The sequence below is a fragment of the Diaphorina citri genome, unplaced genomic scaffold (genome assembly GCF_000475195.1).
Source record: "Diaphorina citri unplaced genomic scaffold, Diaci psyllid genome assembly version 1.1 scaffold300, whole genome shotgun sequence".
In the NCBI taxonomy this organism is placed as follows: Eukaryota; Metazoa; Arthropoda; class Insecta; order Hemiptera; family Psyllidae; genus Diaphorina; species Diaphorina citri.
The window spans coordinates 178,203-198,506 of NW_007377735.1; the positions used below are offsets into that span (position 1 = coordinate 178,203).

General features: G+C 35.1%; 1 protein-coding gene and 1 long non-coding RNA gene across 2 annotated transcripts; one reads left to right on the plus strand and one right to left on the minus strand.

Annotated features, from left to right (window-relative positions):
• Window positions 1-3,638: 3,638 nt before the first annotated feature.
• Window positions 3,639-20,284, minus strand: LOC103507249 (transketolase-like protein 2). The gene is made up of 6 exons (XM_026822163.1): window positions 20,034-20,284; window positions 7,110-7,239; window positions 6,080-6,223; window positions 5,583-5,615; window positions 4,235-4,372; window positions 3,639-3,790 (listed from the first exon to the last, which is right to left on the minus strand). The coding sequence occupies exons 1-6, from the start codon at window positions 20,135-20,137 to the stop codon at window positions 3,656-3,658; spliced, it is 684 nt and encodes a 227-aa protein (XP_026677964.1). The 5' UTR covers window positions 20,138-20,284; the 3' UTR covers window positions 3,639-3,655.
• Window positions 15,315-15,665, plus strand: LOC113466610. Its single transcript, XR_003390957.1, has 2 exons — window positions 15,315-15,388; window positions 15,551-15,665. It is a non-coding gene; the product is annotated as an uncharacterized LOC113466610 (long non-coding RNA).
• Window positions 20,285-20,304: the final 20 nt, after the last annotated feature.

Below are 20,304 nucleotides of genomic sequence, written 5' to 3' on the forward strand. Positions count from 1 at the left end.
AAAACATTTGGCACACTACTAACGTCATAATTCAACAACAAACCTACGTAAACACCGCGTGTAAAGTCCACCAGAAGGGTAAATAAAAGTTTTCCATGTTGAATATAGTTCGGAACAGTAAGTAATTAGCTTGCAGATTATTCACACTCAGAGATCATTGCGTTTTATTTAAAAGGTTACTACTTTCCTCAATCCTATTTAAATTAAAAAAAAAAAATCGAAAAAGGTTACCTACCTACCTACCTAAAGAGTGATAGAGTCGGTCCGGTTAATTATTGGTAATTTTGAGCCGATTTGAGGGAGCCAAAAACCGCGAGTCCAAAATCGCTGGTATAATTTGACCACAGTACTTGGTGCTATAATAAAGGGAGTCTTTAGTCTGTTGGACCAGTATAAAATAAGCACTATGTCAAACGCAAAACCTGAATATGACGAACTTTTGCACGGGCCTGTAACTACTTTTGAGCCGATTTGAGGGAGCCAAAAACCGCGAGTCGAAAATCGCTGGTATAATTTGACCACAGTACTTGGTGCTATAATAAAGGCATTCTTTAGTCTGTTGGACCAGTATAAAATAAGCACTATGTCAAACGCAAAACCTGAATATGACGAACTTTTGCACGGGCCTGTAACTACTTTGAGATTCCTCTTCTTCTATTTTGGGGCCATACTTTGATATTAAAGTTCATTAAATCCAATTGAATTTAGCTTTCTTTTTGTCCCGAATATAAGAGAAAACCTAGGTACCGCATTCCGAAAGCCTTTGTTTACATTACAGATAAGATTATTGAATTTAGCTTTCTTTTTGTCCCGAATATAAGAGAAAACCTAGGTACCGCATTCCGAAAGCCTTTGTTTACATTACAGATAAGATTTGTATTTAGAACAAGTTGAAATCTCTGGGCCCTTACATCAAATCTCATGTGTTGGAAGTGTTAAAAAGTAATAATAAAATCAAAGTACGTATCAAATAAAGGTCGTTAGTTTGCCCTTTGTTTTGATAGCGGAGCTTTTTTTTCAACTGTAAATCTCTGTAATATTCATTTCGACTTCTAAATGTCCTCTCAATAAATTTCCTCTGATAAAAATAAACTCTGGTGAGAACAGCACACAACTTTATCTTACCCAGTTGATCCAATCTTCTCAGAAATTGCCTGTGCCTGTGCCTATGCCTAGATTGCCTAGCCTAGGTAGGTACCTATGAACTTTTATTTATTTTATCTTATTTTACTGCTTACTTATTATTTTTTACTACTTCCTTATTTTTCAACTCGAAATCCATTGCCGTGAGAGAATGATTCGTAGATTCGTAAGAGCTTAACCCATTTCCTGGGGCTGTAGCCCCTACACCTAAGCCTCAGAGTGGGCTTTTTGTACCGTGAGAGAATGACCCGTGGCGTAGTGGGCAAGACGCTCGCCTGGTATATCAACTGTAAATCTCTGTAATATTCATTTCGACTTCTAAATGTCCTCTCAATAAATTTCCTCTGATAAAAATAAACTCTGGTGAGAACAGCACACAACTTTATCTTACCCAGTTGATCCAATCTTCTCAGAAATTGCCTGTGCCTATGCCTAGATTGCCCAGCCTAGGTAGATACCTATGAACTTTTATTTATTTTATCTTATTTTACTGCTTACTTATTATTTTTTACTACTTCCTTATTTTTCAACTCGGAACCCATTTCAAAATTTCTTCAGCTAAGACCAGCCCTGGCTTGGTAGCCCTTGTCTATTTGCTATCACCTTACTCTTTTTTGTATCATCTTACCTATCACATGCATGAACCCTTGCTTTATCTGCTAGGCTAGAGAGACTTTCTGACACAACAAGCTTAATTTTATGCTTTAAATAATGGTGATTTGTCTGCAGTCTCCATTCTTTAGAATTTTAATTTTCTGTCTAGCAAGGTAGGTACCTAAGTATAGTATAAAACAGATTTCATAGAACACTTCATCCCCTTCAATAGCTTTTTAAAACACCAAACAAGCTAGATGGAAATAGATAACTACAAAAAAATGAGCTTTCTAACCAATGAAACGCACAGTTAAATTCAACCAGAAAAAAACTAGCGGCTGGGTAGGTTAAAAAGAGAACTCCAAACCAGCACATAAATCTGTATTAATTATTTATAAGGAAAATGTTTGAACCTGCTGTCTCACATTCTTCAACAACTATCCATAAACAAAAAAGGAAAACTATAAGCATAGGTACATTAAACTTTGAGAATAATATTGTAAGGGCAAAGACCTCTAAGTCAATGGTCAAGATTCCAGTCAGTGAGTATAACTTGACAAAAGGTGGCAATGCCACTAACTATACAAGATACAAGATCAAGGTACCTTTCACCCAGTCTATTGAAGAGCTTTATAAGCAGGGAAGTTCAAAATATGGCATTTATTTTCCCAAAATATGGCACTAAAAAACATGGCAATATGGCACTTATTTTGGGAAAGTATGGCTTTTATTTTATCAAAACATGGCAAAATAAGCAGTTTTTTAAAGAATCAGAGGCAACTGTTTTCATTTGCCCTTGCTTTATCTGCTAGGATAGATAGGTAGTTTCTGACACAACAAGCTTAATTTTATGCTTTAAATAATGGTGCTTTGTCTGCAGTCTCCATTCTTTAGAATTTTAATTTTCTGTCTAGAAAGGTAGGTAGGTACCTAAGTATAGTATAAAACAGATTTCATAGAACACTTCCTCCCCTTCAATAGCTTTTTAAAACACAAAACAAGCTAGATGGAAATAGATAACTACAAAAAATGAGCTTTCTAACCAATGAAACGCACAGTTAAATTCAACCAGAAAAAAAACTAGCGGCTGGGTAGGTTAAAAAGAGAACTCCAAACCAGCACATAAATCTGTATTAATTATTTATGAGGAAAATGTTTGAACCTGCTGTCTCACATTCTTCAACAACTATCCATAAACAAAAAAGGAAAACTATAAGCATAGGTACATTAAACTTTGAGAATAATATTGTAAGGGCAAAGACCTCTAAGTCAATGGTCAAGATTCCAGTCAGTGAGTATAACTTGACAAAAGGTGGCAATGCCACTAACTATACAAGATCAAGGTACCTTTCACCCAGTCTATTGAAGAGCTTTATAAGCAGAGAAGTTCAAAATATGGCATTTATTTTCCCAAAATATGGCACTAAAAAACATGGCAATATGGCTCTTATTTTGGGAAAGTATGGCTTTTATTTTATCAAAACATGGCAAAATAAGCAGTTTTTTAAAGAATCAGAGGCAACTGTTTTCATTTTTCCTTGGAACGTGAAATAAAAATTGAATTTTCAGCCTTTTGAAATAATTTTTTGCTGTTTTGACTTCAGATTTGGATTTTTGAGGACTTTTTACGTAGGAATCATGCTAAATGTTTCCCTATTGGCAAATTTAGTACAGAGAATCTTAATTCTAATAAACAATTACCTTTTACAAATTTAATAGTGAATGTCTACTCTTTATTTACCTGGGATTGTACGGAACATGGCAATATCTTCCAAAGCCATCTGACTGGGCCCATCTTCACCAATACTGACTCCACAGTGAGAGCCCACGAAGTTCACGTATTGGCAAATTTAGTACAGAGAATCTTAATTCTAATAAACAATTACCTTTTAAAAATTTAATAGTGAATGTCTACTCTTTACTTACCTGGGATTGTGCGGAACATGGCAATATCTTCCAAAGCCATCTGACTGGGCCCATCTTCACCAATACTGACTCCACAGTGAGAGCCCACGAAGTTCACGTTGGTCTGAGAAATAGCTCCCATACGGATCTGAAAAGGGAATGTAAATATGAAATAATTTATTTCCCTATTCCTATAGCGGCTTCCTATAAGCAGAAATTTCTTCCTATAAACAGAAACACCTGAAATATACATAACTATAAGACCTTGTTTAGACTGCGGGAGTAAAGGGACTTTTCAGTCTCATTCTGGTAGGATAAACAAGGTATATTCTATTCTATAATTTTTTTAAATATGTAAAACAAGGAGAAAATGTAGATTGGGAGAGAGTTTTTTGAGCTATGAACTGTCTAGTTGGCTTCGAAGACAGAGCGCCGGCCTTGTGTGTTATTATATCACAACTTTGGTGCTCACTGCAGCATTGTAGGATTTTCCAAGTATCTCAATTTAACAATTTTTTGACCCCGCCGGGAATCGAACCCGGGTCTCCCGCATGCAAGGCGAGTGACCACTACGCCATGGGAGCTGACTTACCTGGTCAAAAGTTCTGGTGAAGAAGGCGGCAAAAGTGGATACAAAAGGAACTGTGCGGTTTCTACAGGCAGCTCCGATGGCCACTCCAACCAAGTTTTGTTCGGCGATGAAACACTCGATGTATCGGTCTGGGTAGGCCTGGAAACAGAAACATTTTTAGATTATAAACAACTAATTATGTATTTGATTTTTATTGTAATTTTTAGTGCAATAGTCCTAAACTAAAATGGACGCGGCACATAAGGGATCAGGAAGAGACCGCCTAAACATAATATCGACTTAAAGTTCTTAGCTCTAAAATAATAACAGAACACATTCCTAAAGGCAATCAAGGTAAATATTGCAGGAATAAAGTAGAGATCTAGCCTTCTTTGCATGCTGACAGAACACTCTTGAACAGGTAGTGAATATAAGAAATGCATTCGCTTCTCATCTGAGCAATCGCTCGATCAAACGGGTATAAAAGTTATTGAAATTTTTATTCGCTCATCGTGTTATTTATCAGTTCTTATTCCAACATAGACTATAAACAATCGTCCTTTGAAAGGTCAAAACTAACGTTGCCTGATAATAATCACCCAGCCGGATAGGTAGATTGTTGTTGTGTTGGACTACAAGTCATTAATTTTGATCCTTGGATTGTAGAATTGCCCGCGGAATCTTAGAAAGGATTCAATCGGAAGGGATTTTTATTAGAGTGTGAGAAGTATTTAATTGAATTTAAATGGGTTCTTTTTACCCGCTGCATAGGAAAATGCGAGAAGGAAAATGGCCTAATGATCAATATTTCAGACATTTGTGAACAACAAAAACCCTCAGAGGGGATTTTTATTAGAGTGTGAGAAGTATTTAATTGCATTTAAATGGCTTCTTTTTACCCGCTGCATAGGAAAATGCGAGAAGGAAAATGGCCTAATGATCAATATTTCAGACATTTGTGAACAACAAAAACCCTCTGCAAAGGGAACCTATATGAATTGACCCGACTTACGGTACAAATAAAGTCGAATATAATAGATTTTACCCTGTTTACACTGCCAAAATGAGAACCTTTACTCCCGTAGTCTAAACAAGGCCTCATGTATTTGGTACAGAATAGTTTTGTAACTGTAATTTTTTTATTGGCAAATGGTACAGAAGTTTACAGTTATATTTTATTAAGTATGGTAGTCATGAATGCCTCAGACTTTCCTAGATCCACCTAGTCAATGGAAGTTACTTTCCTTATCCTATAGAAAGGAAAGTAAGTTTTTCTACAACAGAAATCATTCGGTGGTCGGTACAGATTTTGAGTTCTTCGAACGGGGTTTACACATCTAAACGTAATAGTTTTATTGCTTTAAGACACGGCGCTCTTGTTTTTGATCAGTCCTTCGAGATGCTGAAAATGATGGGAAGTTTTAGGAGAACTTAAGTAGAATAATAATTAAAACAGGGTGTCCCGCGAACAACTGTACAACTTAAGGGATGATGCAGGACCTAAAGGCTACCAGAAAAACCTATTTGGTTGGGTCCGATTTTCAACAGGCGGTGGTAAAAAACCCATTTTTTTTTTCTTTTTTTTTAACTTGTACCTAGGTACTTTTTAGAAGCAGAGGTTATACACTTCTTCACAAGTTCATTGAATAAGCCCTGATGGTATGTATGGCTTTACCAGGGTACTATATTTCCACAAGAGCTCAGTTGCTGCTGTGTTGGAGCAGCAGTTGTTTACAACGGCTGTTGTTTCGCAGCAGTAGTGGCGAGTGATACTCCGGTGAAGCCCCAGGTAACCAGGGCCGAGGAGTAGTATAATTCTATTGGCAAAAAAAAGTCCATTGAAGACGGAACCTTATTGGAACTTACTTTCAAAACGTCGGCAGAGCTGGAGCCCAGAGGTTTTCCGTGCCACTCTTCCTTATCTTCAATGTTGGGGAAGTCTTTGCCTTTGAAGGTTTTGGCGATGAGAGCAGTAGGCTTGCCTTTCACTTGGGAAGCTTCATGGAAGGCCTGAAACAATACAGGTAGATTAATTTTATTTTTAGCAACATTTTAGGGATGAGCTGTTTATTCATCTTGTACCGAAGTTAGAAGTTAGGGTCGAGGTTTTGTTGTGTTTTTCAGCTAATTTTCTTTTAACGCTGAGTTATTCAATTCCTTTTTTCCTCGCTTCAATGGGGTCGTTCTGGCTCTTTTTGTCTCTCAGTCTCATTCTGGCAGGATAAACAAGGTATATTCTATTCTATTATCAACACATGGCACACAGGAAACAAAATTTTTTGTCTAAGGGAAAAATAGCACCAACTGAGATGAAAAGGAGACAAGAGAAGGCATAAAAAAAAAAAACTTATGTATGTCAGACCTTCAGTGCTTATTTCTGAATAAATAAAATTTGTACTCGTTTTTCGATTGCAAATATTTCAACCTACATTTTCTAGAAATCCTGGAAGATGGAATGGTTTTCTTTTCAATGACTTTTTGGTCCAACCAAACTCTTTTGAGCGAAGCTAAATTCCCTTTAGGGATAAGATATTGATTTTTTTTCTTTCTTTTTGTAGATAGGTAAATACGTTACCTATATGATTAATAAGGTCACAAGTTAATTTTGAAAAATTTAAATAATATTATATCTATTTCAAATATGGTAAACTGGGGACTAAAGCCGGCCATTCACTCTAAAGTAGACCTGATAGATACGCCTGAACAAGTGCGCCTCTCAGGTCTACTCTACCTGATAGCGTATGGTAGCAATAATATGTCTATCAGGTCTACCAATGTATCAATGTTCTTTGTGGGTATCTAGGTATCTATTTACGAAGAAAACAGCAGTAAGTAGCGCGTACTAACCTCACTCAATGCTCCATTAAAAACATTAACATTGAGAGAGTAAACAAGCAATCTCATGTCCCTTGGACAGGATAAATCTGTCGCTAGAGGGATCTCTGGGTTCTGCCAGGGAATACTTCATGGTATGGAAGAATAGGACGGACATAATCTCGGCCATGGAAGCGCATGATGTAGGATGTCTGCAAATAGAAGAGAAGATGAGATGAGAAAACTTGCCACGGTAGGGTTCGAATCTCAGTCGAAGCATGGAATCATACTGATTTATTTATTAGATTTTTTTAGCTAAATTCCCTATCAGGTCTACCAATGTATCAATGTTCTTTGTGGGTATGTATCTATTTACGAAGAAAACAGCAGTAAGTAGCGCGTACTAATGCTCCATTAGTACTCCATTCACTCAATGCTCCATTAAAAACATTAACATTGAGAGAGTAAACAAGCAATCTCAACACTCATATCGTTCACTTTTTGTTCGACTATTCTTGTTTGACCTCTATCTAGAGGATTTAAAACGAGTTTTCATTGAGGAAGGTCAAAATTTGATAATACACTCTTTCTCAACTTTGCTAGAGCTAAAGTACAGCCAATCTCTAAACGCATAACACTCATCGGAGTAGCAGAACTTTTAAATATGTAGTCAATTGATAACTATCGTTTCCTCTATAGATAGTGAAGGGAAAACGAGATAAAATAATGAAAAAAGCATTTCCAAACAAAATTTGATAATACACTCTTTCTCAACTTTGCTAGAGCTAAAGTACAGTCAATCTCTAAACGCATAACACTCATCGGAGTAGCAGTACTTTTAAATATGTAGTCAATTGATAACTATCGTTTCCTCTATAGATAGTGAAGGGAAAACGAGATAAAATAATGAAAAAAGCATTTCTTATTCCTATAGCGGTTTCTTATAAGCAGAAATTCCTTCCTATAAACAGAAACACCTGAAATATACATAATTATAAGACCTTGTTTAGTCTGCGGGAGTAAAGGGACTTTTCAGTCTCATTCTGGTAGGATAAACAAGGTATATTCTATTCTATATTTTTTTAAATATATAAAACATAAGATACCCATAAAAAGGAAATCATAAGCCATAAGATTGCAAAGTTGACAAAATACCTACTCTCAATAGTCTCATCTTTCAGTCGTATCTTCTCATGTTACATTCATTTGGACCTCAATGCAATAGAACTAGGCATTGTATAATTCTACCCACTTTGATGACTTTGTACAAATATCATAGATATATTCGTATTACAAATGAATTAAGATACCCATAAAAAGGAAATCATAAGCCATAACATTGTAAAGTTGACAAAAATACCTACTCTCAATAGTCTTATCTTTCAGCCGTATCTTCTCATGTTACATTCATGTGGACTTCAATGCAATAGAACTAGGCATTGTATAATTCTACCCACTTTGCTGACTTTGTACAAATATCATAGATATATTCGTATTACAAATGAAGAGACAGTCTAGCTCTTGTTCTTGTGACAGAACAAAAACAATAGAATTCAGTCTGATGGTCGCATAAACAAAAGCAAATCTTTGGTGTAAGTATACATTTTACAAGGTTCAAGAATGTACCTAACCTTCAAGTGGAACCAAACAAAATGGATCAAATTTCAGCAGGGTTTAAACTTTCAAATGGAACTAGAAATCTTGGACCAGGTTCTATTATTTCTCCTCTCCTAATTTGCAACTCTCCACTCTGCATTTTACATTTGGTAAATCCTACTCCATATTATTCGGTAAAGTGATATGTTGATCCACATTTTTAAATTATTGCACTAAAATGAGACACATTTGCCATTCTCTGATTGGCTAGAAAAACATCAGCAGATGTCAATGGAATTCCAAATGAATTCCCAATACTTATACGTAGGTTCTTACCTGGTTGACATTGAAGACAATAGATTAGGACTAACTATAAGGATTTGATTTGGGCAAAATTGATCAAGTGTAGAATGTAGACAGTAGAATGTTGATCCACATTTTTAAATTATTGCACTAAAATGAGACACATTTGCCATTCTCTGATTGGCTAGAAAAACATCAGCAGATCAATTCTCATTGGTTGATTCAAAGAATGCTGGATAGGTACAAAATATTGAGGCATTTTCTTCTTGCCTGACTGTATGATAAGAAAAATAGATGTAATCTAATGGAATCTATGATTCAAATGCATCCAAAAGCTTGGGAAATGTGTGAATTCTTAGTAATAATGAAATCGAGTTCCAACTTACATAGAAAGTTTCCAATCTTACTGAGAATGGTCCTATTAAATCTGGCTGTTGAATACAAATATAAGACTGAACAATGATATTAAATTGAAATTCACACTTAAACTATCCATAGTAAAATAGACAATGTCAGGAAAATTCACAATAGTCACCAAAACTAATGAATAAATTAAAAATTCAAAGTAAAAGGTTTTAAAAATTAAAATTTTCAACAAACATAATAATATTGTAATTTTAGTTAGTATAGATAGTTTTAGACCGTAGTTGTCAACTTTCTAAACAAATAGAAAACATTGTTAAAAAGTTGCTTTCTTTAGCTTTGCCCGAATGGTGATGGTGGAATTAAAAAAAAAAAATCTTTTTATATCAGGCATACACCAAGGTGATGGTCTCTAGCCATGTTTCATTGGCTAGTCCTGAACCGCAGCTAACCACCCTGAGAACTTTTTCTTGTTGTTTTAAAGCAGTGAAAATCCTTTGAAGAACTGCCCGGGTAGCTAGCTAGGCTGGATAAGGTTAGCTGTTATTTTCCCTGTTTCCGTTGATGGCGGACGGCGGTTAACATGTAGGCCAATATTTGAAATGAACTACTAGCAATCATCGGAGATTTATAACTAATTTAGATAAGCATTAGCTCAATAGAAAGGAAAAAAAATCTTCGAAATGGCGCTTAGCTCCTTTGGCATTTCCTACACTTACTTTCTTGAGCTAGTCACTAACTTTTTTGAGCTAGTCACTGACTTTCTTGAGCTAGTCACTTACTTTCTTGAGCTTGTCGGAGAAGGTGGAGTTTTTGGTGTCTCCATCAAGTGCGATGACGCGGCTATTGGAGGCTGCAAGTTTGGCCAGACCAATACCATAGGCGAGACGGGTGGCCACCAATTCACCCTTCTTGTACGAGGGAGGGGAAGAGAGTTTGATGTTGGAGATGTCAACTTTGGGGGCATCGCTGACCAAATTCTTGTCCGGCTGGATGGACACGGCGATCAGCAGATCAATTCTCATTGGTTGATTCAAAGAATGCTGGATAGGTACAAAGTATTGAGGCATTTTCTTCTTGCCTGACTGTATGATAAGAAAAATAGATGTAATCTAATGGAATCTATGATTCAAATGTATGCAAAAGCTTGGGAAATGTGTGAATTCTTAGTAATAATGAAATCGAGTTCCAACTTACATAGAAAGTTTCCAATCTTACTGAGAATGGTGGACACGGCGCTCTTGTTTTTGATCAGTCCTTCGAGATGCTGAAAATGATGGGAAGTTTTAGGAGAACTTAGAATAATAATTAAAACAGGGTGTCCCGCGAACAACTGTACAACTTAAGGGATGATGCAGGACCTAAAGGCTACCAGAAAAACCTATTAATTCGGTCTGATGGTCGCATAAACAAAAGCAAATCTTTGGTGTAAGTATACATTTTACAAGGTTCAAGAATGTACCTGCCTTCAAGTGGAACCAAACAAAATGGATCAAATTTCAGCAGGCTTTAAACTTTCAAATGGGACTAGAAATCTTGGACCAGGCTCTATTATTTCTCCTCTCCTAATTTGCAACTCTCCACTCTGCATTTTACATTTGGTAAATCCTACTCCATATTATTCGGTAAAGTGATGATCCAAAAGACCACAAAAATATAACCCCGACTTAAAGTTCTTAGCTCTAAAATAATAATAGAACACATTCCTAAAGGCAATCAAGGTAAATATTGCAGGAATAAAGTAGAGATCTAGCCTTCTTTGCATGCTGACAGAACACTCTTGAACAGGTAGTGAATATAAGAAATGCATTCGCTTCTCATCTGAGCAATCGCTCGATCAAACGGGCATAAAAGTTATTGAAATTTTTATTCGCTCATCGTGTTATTTATCAGTTCTTATTCCAACATAGACTATAGACAATCGTCCTTTGAAAGGTCAAAACGAACGTTGCCTGATAATAATCACCCAACCGGATAAGTAGATTGTTGTTGTGTTGGACTACAAGTCATTAATTTTGATCCTTGGATTGTAGAATTGCCCGCGGAATCTTAGAAAGGATTCAATCGAATTAAAATTAATAAAATGTTATTCTTCAGTGAAGGTAATAAATCAAGAGGAATACAAATAATTATGATGAACTTGAAAGGTCACAAAGAGGGTAGGTACGAATCAACGAGACAAAGATTTTTTTCTACTGCCTAAAAAGTGCCCAGTATACAAGTCCTCATTCAATGCACTCGCGATTGTGCAGGACATTATACGTCAAAGTGCTTTCTACTGCCTAAAAAGTGCCCAGTATACAAGTCCTCATTCAATGCACTCGCGATTGTGCAGGACATTATAAGTCAAAGTGCTTTTCAACATGAGACCATAGACCTGCTATACAAGACACTAATGAAATAAATTTGTTAAAAAGATGCAAAAATACCCACCTTTTTAAAACATGTAAAAACATATGTAGGTACCTAAGAATCAGAGTGAAAGTAACACATCTTTCTTATCGGAGTTTTTTATGTGTCTACCTTTACAGTCTTAATTGTTACCTTTATGACCGTTCGAAATACTTATGAGCCTGATGCCTAATCAAAGGACGCCTTTAACAATGTCTCCACAACAAGGCAAGAAATTAGGTATCACGACAAAAAAAAAAAAAAAAAAAAAAAAAAAAAAAAAAAAATTTATTTGAAGTTTAGATTTTAAATAGAAGGCAGTACCTGCTGTTTGATTTATAACTTGGACATCAATATGTCCAAGGTTTCCTCACTTAGTTTGTCCAATAGTGGTTTTCCATTATGACAATACTTATAATTAGTTAACTTCTCAGTTCAAATAAATGACTCGGTAGAGTAATTCACTGAAGGGGTGGGTTAGCATCGAAGCTAAAATCACAACTTACTAAAGGTACTTAATACCTAAGTATTCTACTTAGAATACACTGTAGCTGAATGATAAATATTCATCACACAATAACTCAAATAGATCTATCCTGTTATACACGTAGGTAGGTAAATTATTAATCATAAACTTCCTATTAAATACTTACTTAAATTTATATAAAAAAAGATCCTAATTGATTTTTTACAGAGCCATTTTTTTCCTCTGCCTGGAACAGCTAAAATTATGAATTACATGATCATGCAATCATCTGATACCAATATGATATGAACTATAGAAAGTTTTATTCACAGCACAAGACGATTCAGGTTTAGTTATGTAATAAGTAATGCACTACATTTAAGATTTTGCAGCACAGACTTAATTATATCTTGGTGTTTTTATTTATAGAGAGCACGATATAATTTTATTTGTGTTAGGTACATAGCTCTAGGAGACCAATCCTTGATATTTTTTGGCATGCATATTATGCACTCTTTCTCCCTCACCTTTCTCTGCTGAGAAATTTTAATTTCTCTTTGCTGCTATGTTATACACGATGGAATGAGGACTTTGTATGTAGTGCTGTGATTTGAGAATAACCTACTAGTATACAGAGCGCTCTATTATTCTGAAAGTACTACAGTAGAGACACAGTCATTAGTTCATTACCAAATATGATCTAATAATTGAGATCATTGGGACTACAAGTCCCATTTCGACGCTCAATAAAGCACTATAAATAATTGCTATAGGTACTTCTATCGTGTGAATAGGTGTAATTACAAAGTAGTTACAGAGGACTTCATAGTAAAATCACATCATACGTCTAACCCTCCCCACTTAGATCTAACTTTTCTTTTGCTTCCCCAGGTAAGTTTTTCCACCTACATTAATTGAATCATATTCAGGATTAATTAAGGGAAATACGTTTAGGAAAGGATTTAAGAAACAGAAACCTTCACTCAGTGAATTTTCACTTGGAAATCAGTGTCCTTACTGAGTGAGTCACAGGAGTAAGGAAAATCTATTCGCATATTTAATGCTAAGATTGATTAGTACTTGGCCCGAAGCTACAAATTTGGCACACTCTTACTTTAAATCAGCATAAAATGACCTTGGCTCCGAAGTTTATCCACCTAATGTTCTCATTATTCAGATCTATTAGTGGAGATATAAATCTTATACTTGACTCCCCATTGCTTACTCGATAAAAGAGAAACAAGTTTTGTGGATTTGCAAATTCAAAGTCTAAGTTTTCCTAAGACCAGTCGGGTTTGCTCGTAAAAAAAGGAAAACAAGTTTTTGCAGAATTGCAAATTCGAAATGAAAGTTTTGCAAATAGGGATTGTCTGTCCTTAAACAAATTGACAGTAGTTATGTACAAGGCAGTTGGAAGAGTGTACCTTCTAGGTCCTTGATAGCATTGGGAAAAGTGCAAACAGATTTAAAATATGATAAAAATTATGATTGCTTTTTTTTAGATCTACGACAATCAAGATCTCATAAAACAAGGTGAACTCATAACTTGAACTAATCAACCTTGCCACCCATGTCAAATATTGTGCCTAGTTATTAAACTTCAATATTTTGATATCACTATCTAGGTATACGAGTATCTCTTACCTACAACATGTAGTGTTTTCCCTGGTTTTTATATCAAGCCGTTTTGAAATTGAAGGAAATCGAAAATACCCGTTCAATTAGTATTTACCTTATTACCTGTGGAATGAGGACTTTGTATGTAGTGCTGTGATTTGAGAATAACCTACCTACTAGTATACAGAGCGCTCTATTATTCTCAAAGTACTACTGTAGAGACATTCATTAGTTCATTACCAAATATGATCTAATAATTGAGATCATTGGGACTACAAGTCCCATTTCGACGGTCAATAAAGCACTATAAATAATTGCTATAGGTACTTCTATCGTGTGAATAGGTGTAATTACAAAGTAGTTACGGAGGACTTCATAGTAAAATCACATCATACGTCTAACCCTCCCCACTTAGATCTAACTTTTCTTTTGCTTCCCCAGGTAAGTTTTTCCACAGCAAAAGAATTATAACTGCCCAAACTATGGAGATAAGAAGGACTACCGCGGACAAGATTCTATCAACCTGATCCTGGAGGTCCTGTATTTCCCTGATCCTGACCTTACTCGACAGAGGTTACACAAATGACTAAAACTGAAGAATCTGCCGATAGATACAAGCAGATAACGAGAACAATTGATTTTACTGTGACTAAATTACTGTGATAAAACATTCACGAGCACAATCATGTTATTGGGTCAATTTTTGCACAAAAATTAGGTCGACAGAGGTTACACAAATGACCAAAACTGAAGAATCTGCCGATAGATACAAGCAGATAACGAGGACAATTGATTTTACTGTGACTAAATTACTGTGATAAAACATTCACGAGCACAATCATGTTATTGGGTCAATTTTTGCACAAAAATTAGCAAAAACAAATCAGCTGGTTGATAAGGTATTCTACTGATTAAGGGTATGATGGAAAGCAAATTTCCAGCTGCTTCTTCTTTCTGAGGGTGCAATTTCTTCTTCTAATGCAAGATTAATACTTTGGATTACCAAAGCCACGTGCATTCAAAATACTAGCTACTAGCAGGCTATACAAGCTCAACTTTAGGAAGACCTTTCAAATTAAAAAGATAATGAGTAAGAGAGTTAAACACTAAACAGTGTAAAAACTAAGCACAAAACACTTGTCAAATTGGGGTATGATGGAAAGCAAATTTCCAGCTACTACTTCTTTCTGAGGGTGCACTATCTTCTTCTAATGCAAGATTAATACTTTGGATTACCAAAGCCACGTGCATTCAAAATACTAAGTAGCTACTAGCAGGCTATACAAGCTCAACTTCAGGAAGACCTTTCAAATTAAAAAGATAATGAGTAAGAGAGTTAAACACTAAACAGTGTAAAAACTAAGCACAAAACACTTGTCAAATTAGTGTTGTGAACGGTTTTATTCAAATATTTCTTGAGCACATGACTAGAAATTATCAAATTAGTGTTGTGAACGGTTTTATACAAATAGTTCTTGAGCACATGACTAGAAAAGGTTCGTTACTAAAAACACGGATAAGGGACAAAAGCCGAAGCACAAAAGAACTTACCCAGATTTGGAAGCTTCGGTGGCATAGATACTATCAATTCTCAACTTTTGAGCGATGTCTCTCAAAAGAGCTAGGTCAAATATTTCTTGAGCACATGACTAGAAAAGGTTCGTTACTAAAAACACGGATAAGGGACAAAAGCCGAAGCTCAAAAGAACTTACCCAGATTTGGAAGCTTCGGTGGCATAGATACTATCAATTCTCAACTTTTGAGCGATGTCTCTCAAAAGAGCTAGGGTGGAATCTTCAACTTTCATGATGGAAAAAGAGGGGTTTTAAAATTTAAATAAATAATAAATAACTTCACTAGAGCCAACGTATTGTGGCATACAGAACTGAACAAATGAGAAAGAGCTTAGGTTACGAGCTCGCTCGATCAACAATTTCATTGATTGAACTTGAATCAAAACCTTCTGAGTTAACGCATGCGTGGTATGACTGTAATGATTGCCACTTCCACTACAGTTACGTACCTACAACCGAACTAATGTAAAAATTCGATTTAAAAAATAGGTAGGTAAGTATAGGTAAATTGGTACTTTAATTACTTTGTACAAAACATGTTTACGAAGGCAGGTATTTGCTTATCTTATTACTACCGAACTAATGTAAAAATTCGATTTAAAAAAATAGGTAGGTAAGTATAGGTAAATTGGTACTTTAATTACTTTGTACAAAACATGTTTACGAAGGCAGGTATTTGCTTATCTTACGTAGCAATAACGAGAGTCTTGCTCGTTAAGAACGAGGCATTTGTTGGAAAGCAGAATGTTCTTCTTTCTACAGCAGGGCATTTAAATTTAGGCTCATTCGTCCTTCCATCAAGAAAATTACCTACATCGAAAAAAAAACTACATTTTCTAGAAATCCTGGAAGATGGAATGGTTTTCTTTTCAATGACTTTTTGGTCCAACCAAACTCTTTTGAGCGATTTCAAAGAATAATTCATCATGTGTGGTTTAAAAATCACGTAAATTAGGTGGAAGGGGGGATATTGGTACCAATAATCGCCTACTGATCAACTGATCGTTCTTAATAACTGTGAACTAAACAACCGTTGAGAGCCGTTAGAACGTCTTTTGCGATAACATGGTCAAAACCTGGAGCAATAATATTGTATTGATAAGATCGTTTTACAAAATTAACCCATTAAAGTCCGCCGTGTAGAGGTGTAGACGACTTTCGAACCTGGAGCAATAATATTGTATTGATAAGATCGTTTTACAAAATTAACCCATTAAAGTCCGCCGTGTAGAGGTGTAGACGACTTTCGTGGTTGATAATAGTCTGGACAGAGTAAGTCAATGGGTTAACGATTACATGAGATGACGGTTACTACATAACACCGGCTCGGTTGGTTTGCCGGTACTTTGGAGCTAGTAAGTACGAGTGTTAGCTGCGAACAAGCCAGTGAAGGATTGTAGAGGAATCTAGGGGACTTAGAATGTGCCCTTGGTAATTTCATAAATTCCTAAGCTATGTGCACATATTTTCGACGGGCGTCGATCGATGTGGATCAATGTTGACCGATGACCGATGATCGACTGTATGGACACAGCTTTACAGTCGCATTAAAAATACTTTTATTTTTTACCAACCTATTTATTTTTTCCACGGTTCGTTAATTTTTTACGGGAGAGAAGTAAAATCAGTCCAGATACCTATTTCTATTCCATCCTACTCCAAATTGTTTAAATCTTCTCTTAGTTCAATTCTCAAATACGCCACTGCTGATAGCTGTTCCTCGTAGACAATAGTTGAATTTGACTTTCCTATGACCTTTCCATGTACAAATTTAGGTAATAATATTCCACTAGGCACTGACACACAACTAGGTAGAAGTATCAAGTAACTTTAGAACCACTTGCAAGTTGAGTGCGTCTTGCTGTTGAAGCTTTGGAGGATTCTCAAATACTCCACTGCTGATAGCTGTTCCTAGTAGACAATAGTTGAATTTGACTTTCCTATGACCTTTCCATGTACAAATTTAGGTAATAATATTCCAATAGGCACTGACACACAACTAGGTAGAAGTATCAAGTAACTTTAGAACCACTTGCAAGTTGAGTGCGTCTTGCTGTTGAAGCTTTGGAGCAGAACATATCTTTGTATGCTTGTTACCCTGGAAATTTAAGCTGAGCTGAATACGAGATAGGTATTTTGCTTAGCTTAAGTATATGGGTAACAAAAATATTACCTATGTACTTGGGGCCTATTGCTGAAAGGACTTTGCCTTTCTTACTCCATGCACAGGAAAAGTGAGAACTAGTTTTTCTGCGCGAAAAGAAGGAAGCTCCGAAAGAGAACTCTTTTTTTTTTTTTTAAGGAATCCCATCCCTAAAGAGAATTCAGCTAATCATACCTACTTGTACACGTAGGTAGGTAAATTATTAATCATGAACTTCCTATAAACTTTACTTAAATTTATATAAAAAAGATCCTGATTGATTTTTTACGGGGCGATTTTTTTTTTCCTCTGCCCGGAACAGCTGAATTATGAATTACATGATCATGCAATCATCTGATACCAATATGATATGAACTATAGAAAGTTTTATTCACAGCACAAGACGTACAATTAAACGTATTCAGGTTTAGTTATGTAATAATGCACTACATTTAAGATTTTGCAGTACAGACTTAATTATATCTTGGTGTTTATAGAGAGATCTTAATGTTTATATTTATAGAGAGCACGATATAATTTTATTTGTGTTAAGTACATAGCTTTAGGAGACCAATCCTTGATATTTTTTTGGCATGCATATTATGCACTCTTTCTCCCTCACCTTTCTCTGCTGAGAAATTTTAATTTCTCTTTGCTGCTATGTTATACAAGTTCTGTATAAATGATAGGCCCGTCGGCCGGGCTTCTAAGATTATATAAATTAAACTATTAAAATTTAATATTTATTTAATAAGTGTCACCTTATTTAATAATATTCAAAAACATGCATTAAACAAGGAAATAGTGAGGTAAAATTGTTGATGTGATACCTAGATAGTCAAAGCTCATTATTTTCCTCATGCTGAACTGAACCCAGGCCTTATTCCAAATAGGTAATCTAGAACCCCCGAGTCCTTTATTTGTTTTTGAGTTCAATTCAGGAAGGCCCAACTAAATTACTGCTGAGAGAAACTAGGTATCTTATAAAAGACATCTATTGAGATACCTATTGATTAGGTATTACATCATTGTTGATAACAGCAACAGCTTCCAGTTAGGTACAGGTACCTATTTTACCTGTAGGCATTCAAGACAAAATTCAAAGAGAGAAGTAGGTAAACAGCAAAGCCAGAGAGCAAACTAGAACAGCTGACTATTAGGCCTTCTCGGTACATTTTTTTTTTTTTTTTTTTAATGATTTTAAGTAATTTTGAAAAAAAAAATTTAGATTTTAAATAGAAGGCAGTAGTTACCTGCTGAATTTCCAAGAGTAAACATGGTTCCATTAGCCCTCTGTTTGATTTATAACTTGGATATTAATATGTCCAAGATTTCCTCACTTAGTTTGTCCAATAGTGGTTTTCCATTATGACAATACTTAATTGATTATACTTCTCAGTTCAAATAAATGCCTCGGTAAGTAATTCACTGAAGGGGTGCGTTAGTATCGAAGCTAAAATCACAACTTACTCAAAGTACTTAATACCTAAGTATTCTACTTAGAATACACTGTAGCTGAATGATAAATATTCATCACACAATAACTCAAATAGATCTATCCTGCCTCAAGAAAGGAGACCTAAAAAAGAATCACTACTATTACCATCATTACAGACCATGTTCTTTATTTGAAGCTGTCATCATTGTTTAGTGAGAAAATAAATCCTAAAATGTACCTATCAACCATACAATAAAGAGAAAGGATCTAGAATCTAAGCAAAATAGGCATGCTAGGAATACATTATATAATACCTGCCCTATGGAATTGATCAAATGGATTCTTCAAGATAACTTTCAATGATTTCAAAGGGTAATAAACTATACAAACCCTTGCCATCAATGAATTTTAGCCATAAGTTGGTGTCATCGATAAAATAAAAAATTGATGACCAGAAGCACCAAATTTAGAGCAGTCATATTCTGGCTTCTCTACACTTTGAACAGAGGTAAGAATTTATGAGCTTTAATCCCTGAGAGTAAAAATTTATCTTGTAGAAGTTTGGAAAAATTGGAATAATATATGGGTAGGTCTTGCAATAGATAATTTGTTATCTCTAATTAAAGGATATTTTAGAGAAAAAGCTGGTCACATCAACTTGTGCTGCTCTGACCTTCTATCAAGGGTAGCTTAACACTCATCATATTATTTATTAATGTTATTACTTAATGGAATATTTTTTTTCTTTCTTTCAAGTACAATTAATAAAATAATAATACCTAAGTAGTTTAAAATAAGTAAATAACAATATCTCCAGAAAATTTCTAAAAGATAAAATTAATAATAATGAATTTCCACATGGTGAATGAGTGAATCATGTGTTATTATTTAGGTTATTCAACACAACCTGTTGATAGGGGAATTTTTAAAATAAATAATATACTTAATAAAAATAAAATAACATTATACAAATGCATTTTTCATGACAGTAAGAACAGTTTTTATTTGAAGATAAATGCAAAAAATAATTATTTCTTTAAAAAACCCCAGTAATTACATACCTAGGTACATTCCAATTTATTATTTTAAAAAAAATATCAAAGAATTCACTTACCCAGATTTGGAGCTATCAGTTGCAATAATAGAGTCAATTCGCAGTTTTTGAGCTATGTCTTTCAGATCTTGCAAATGTTTGGGCTCAAGCTTGTGATACTTCATTTTCAAATACTCCACACAAAAGACTTGTCACAAAATAAAACTCTGAAAAGATGAATTAAATTCTGCAATGAGTATCACTAGACAAGAGACTCAAACCAACAGCCCGGTAAGAGAATTTTGTTTCAAGTGATCACAAACACATGTTATCAACAAACAAAAATTTCATA

Bases quoted from the DNA above. Each gene is read 5' to 3' on its own strand.
- LOC103507249 (XM_026822163.1), bottom strand. From the start codon at position 20,137: ATGAAGTATCACAAGCTTGAGCCCAAACATTTGCAAGATCTGAAAGAC. The intron at 6,224-7,109 runs GCTTGTTTACTC...GTATTGTTTCAG, and splicing joins TGTCCAAGGGACATGAGATT to GCCTTCCATGAAGCTTCCCA. The intron at 5,616-6,079 runs GTAAGTTCCAAT...CATCATTTTCAG, and splicing joins GCTCTGCCGACGTTTTGAAA to CATCTCGAAGGACTGATCAA.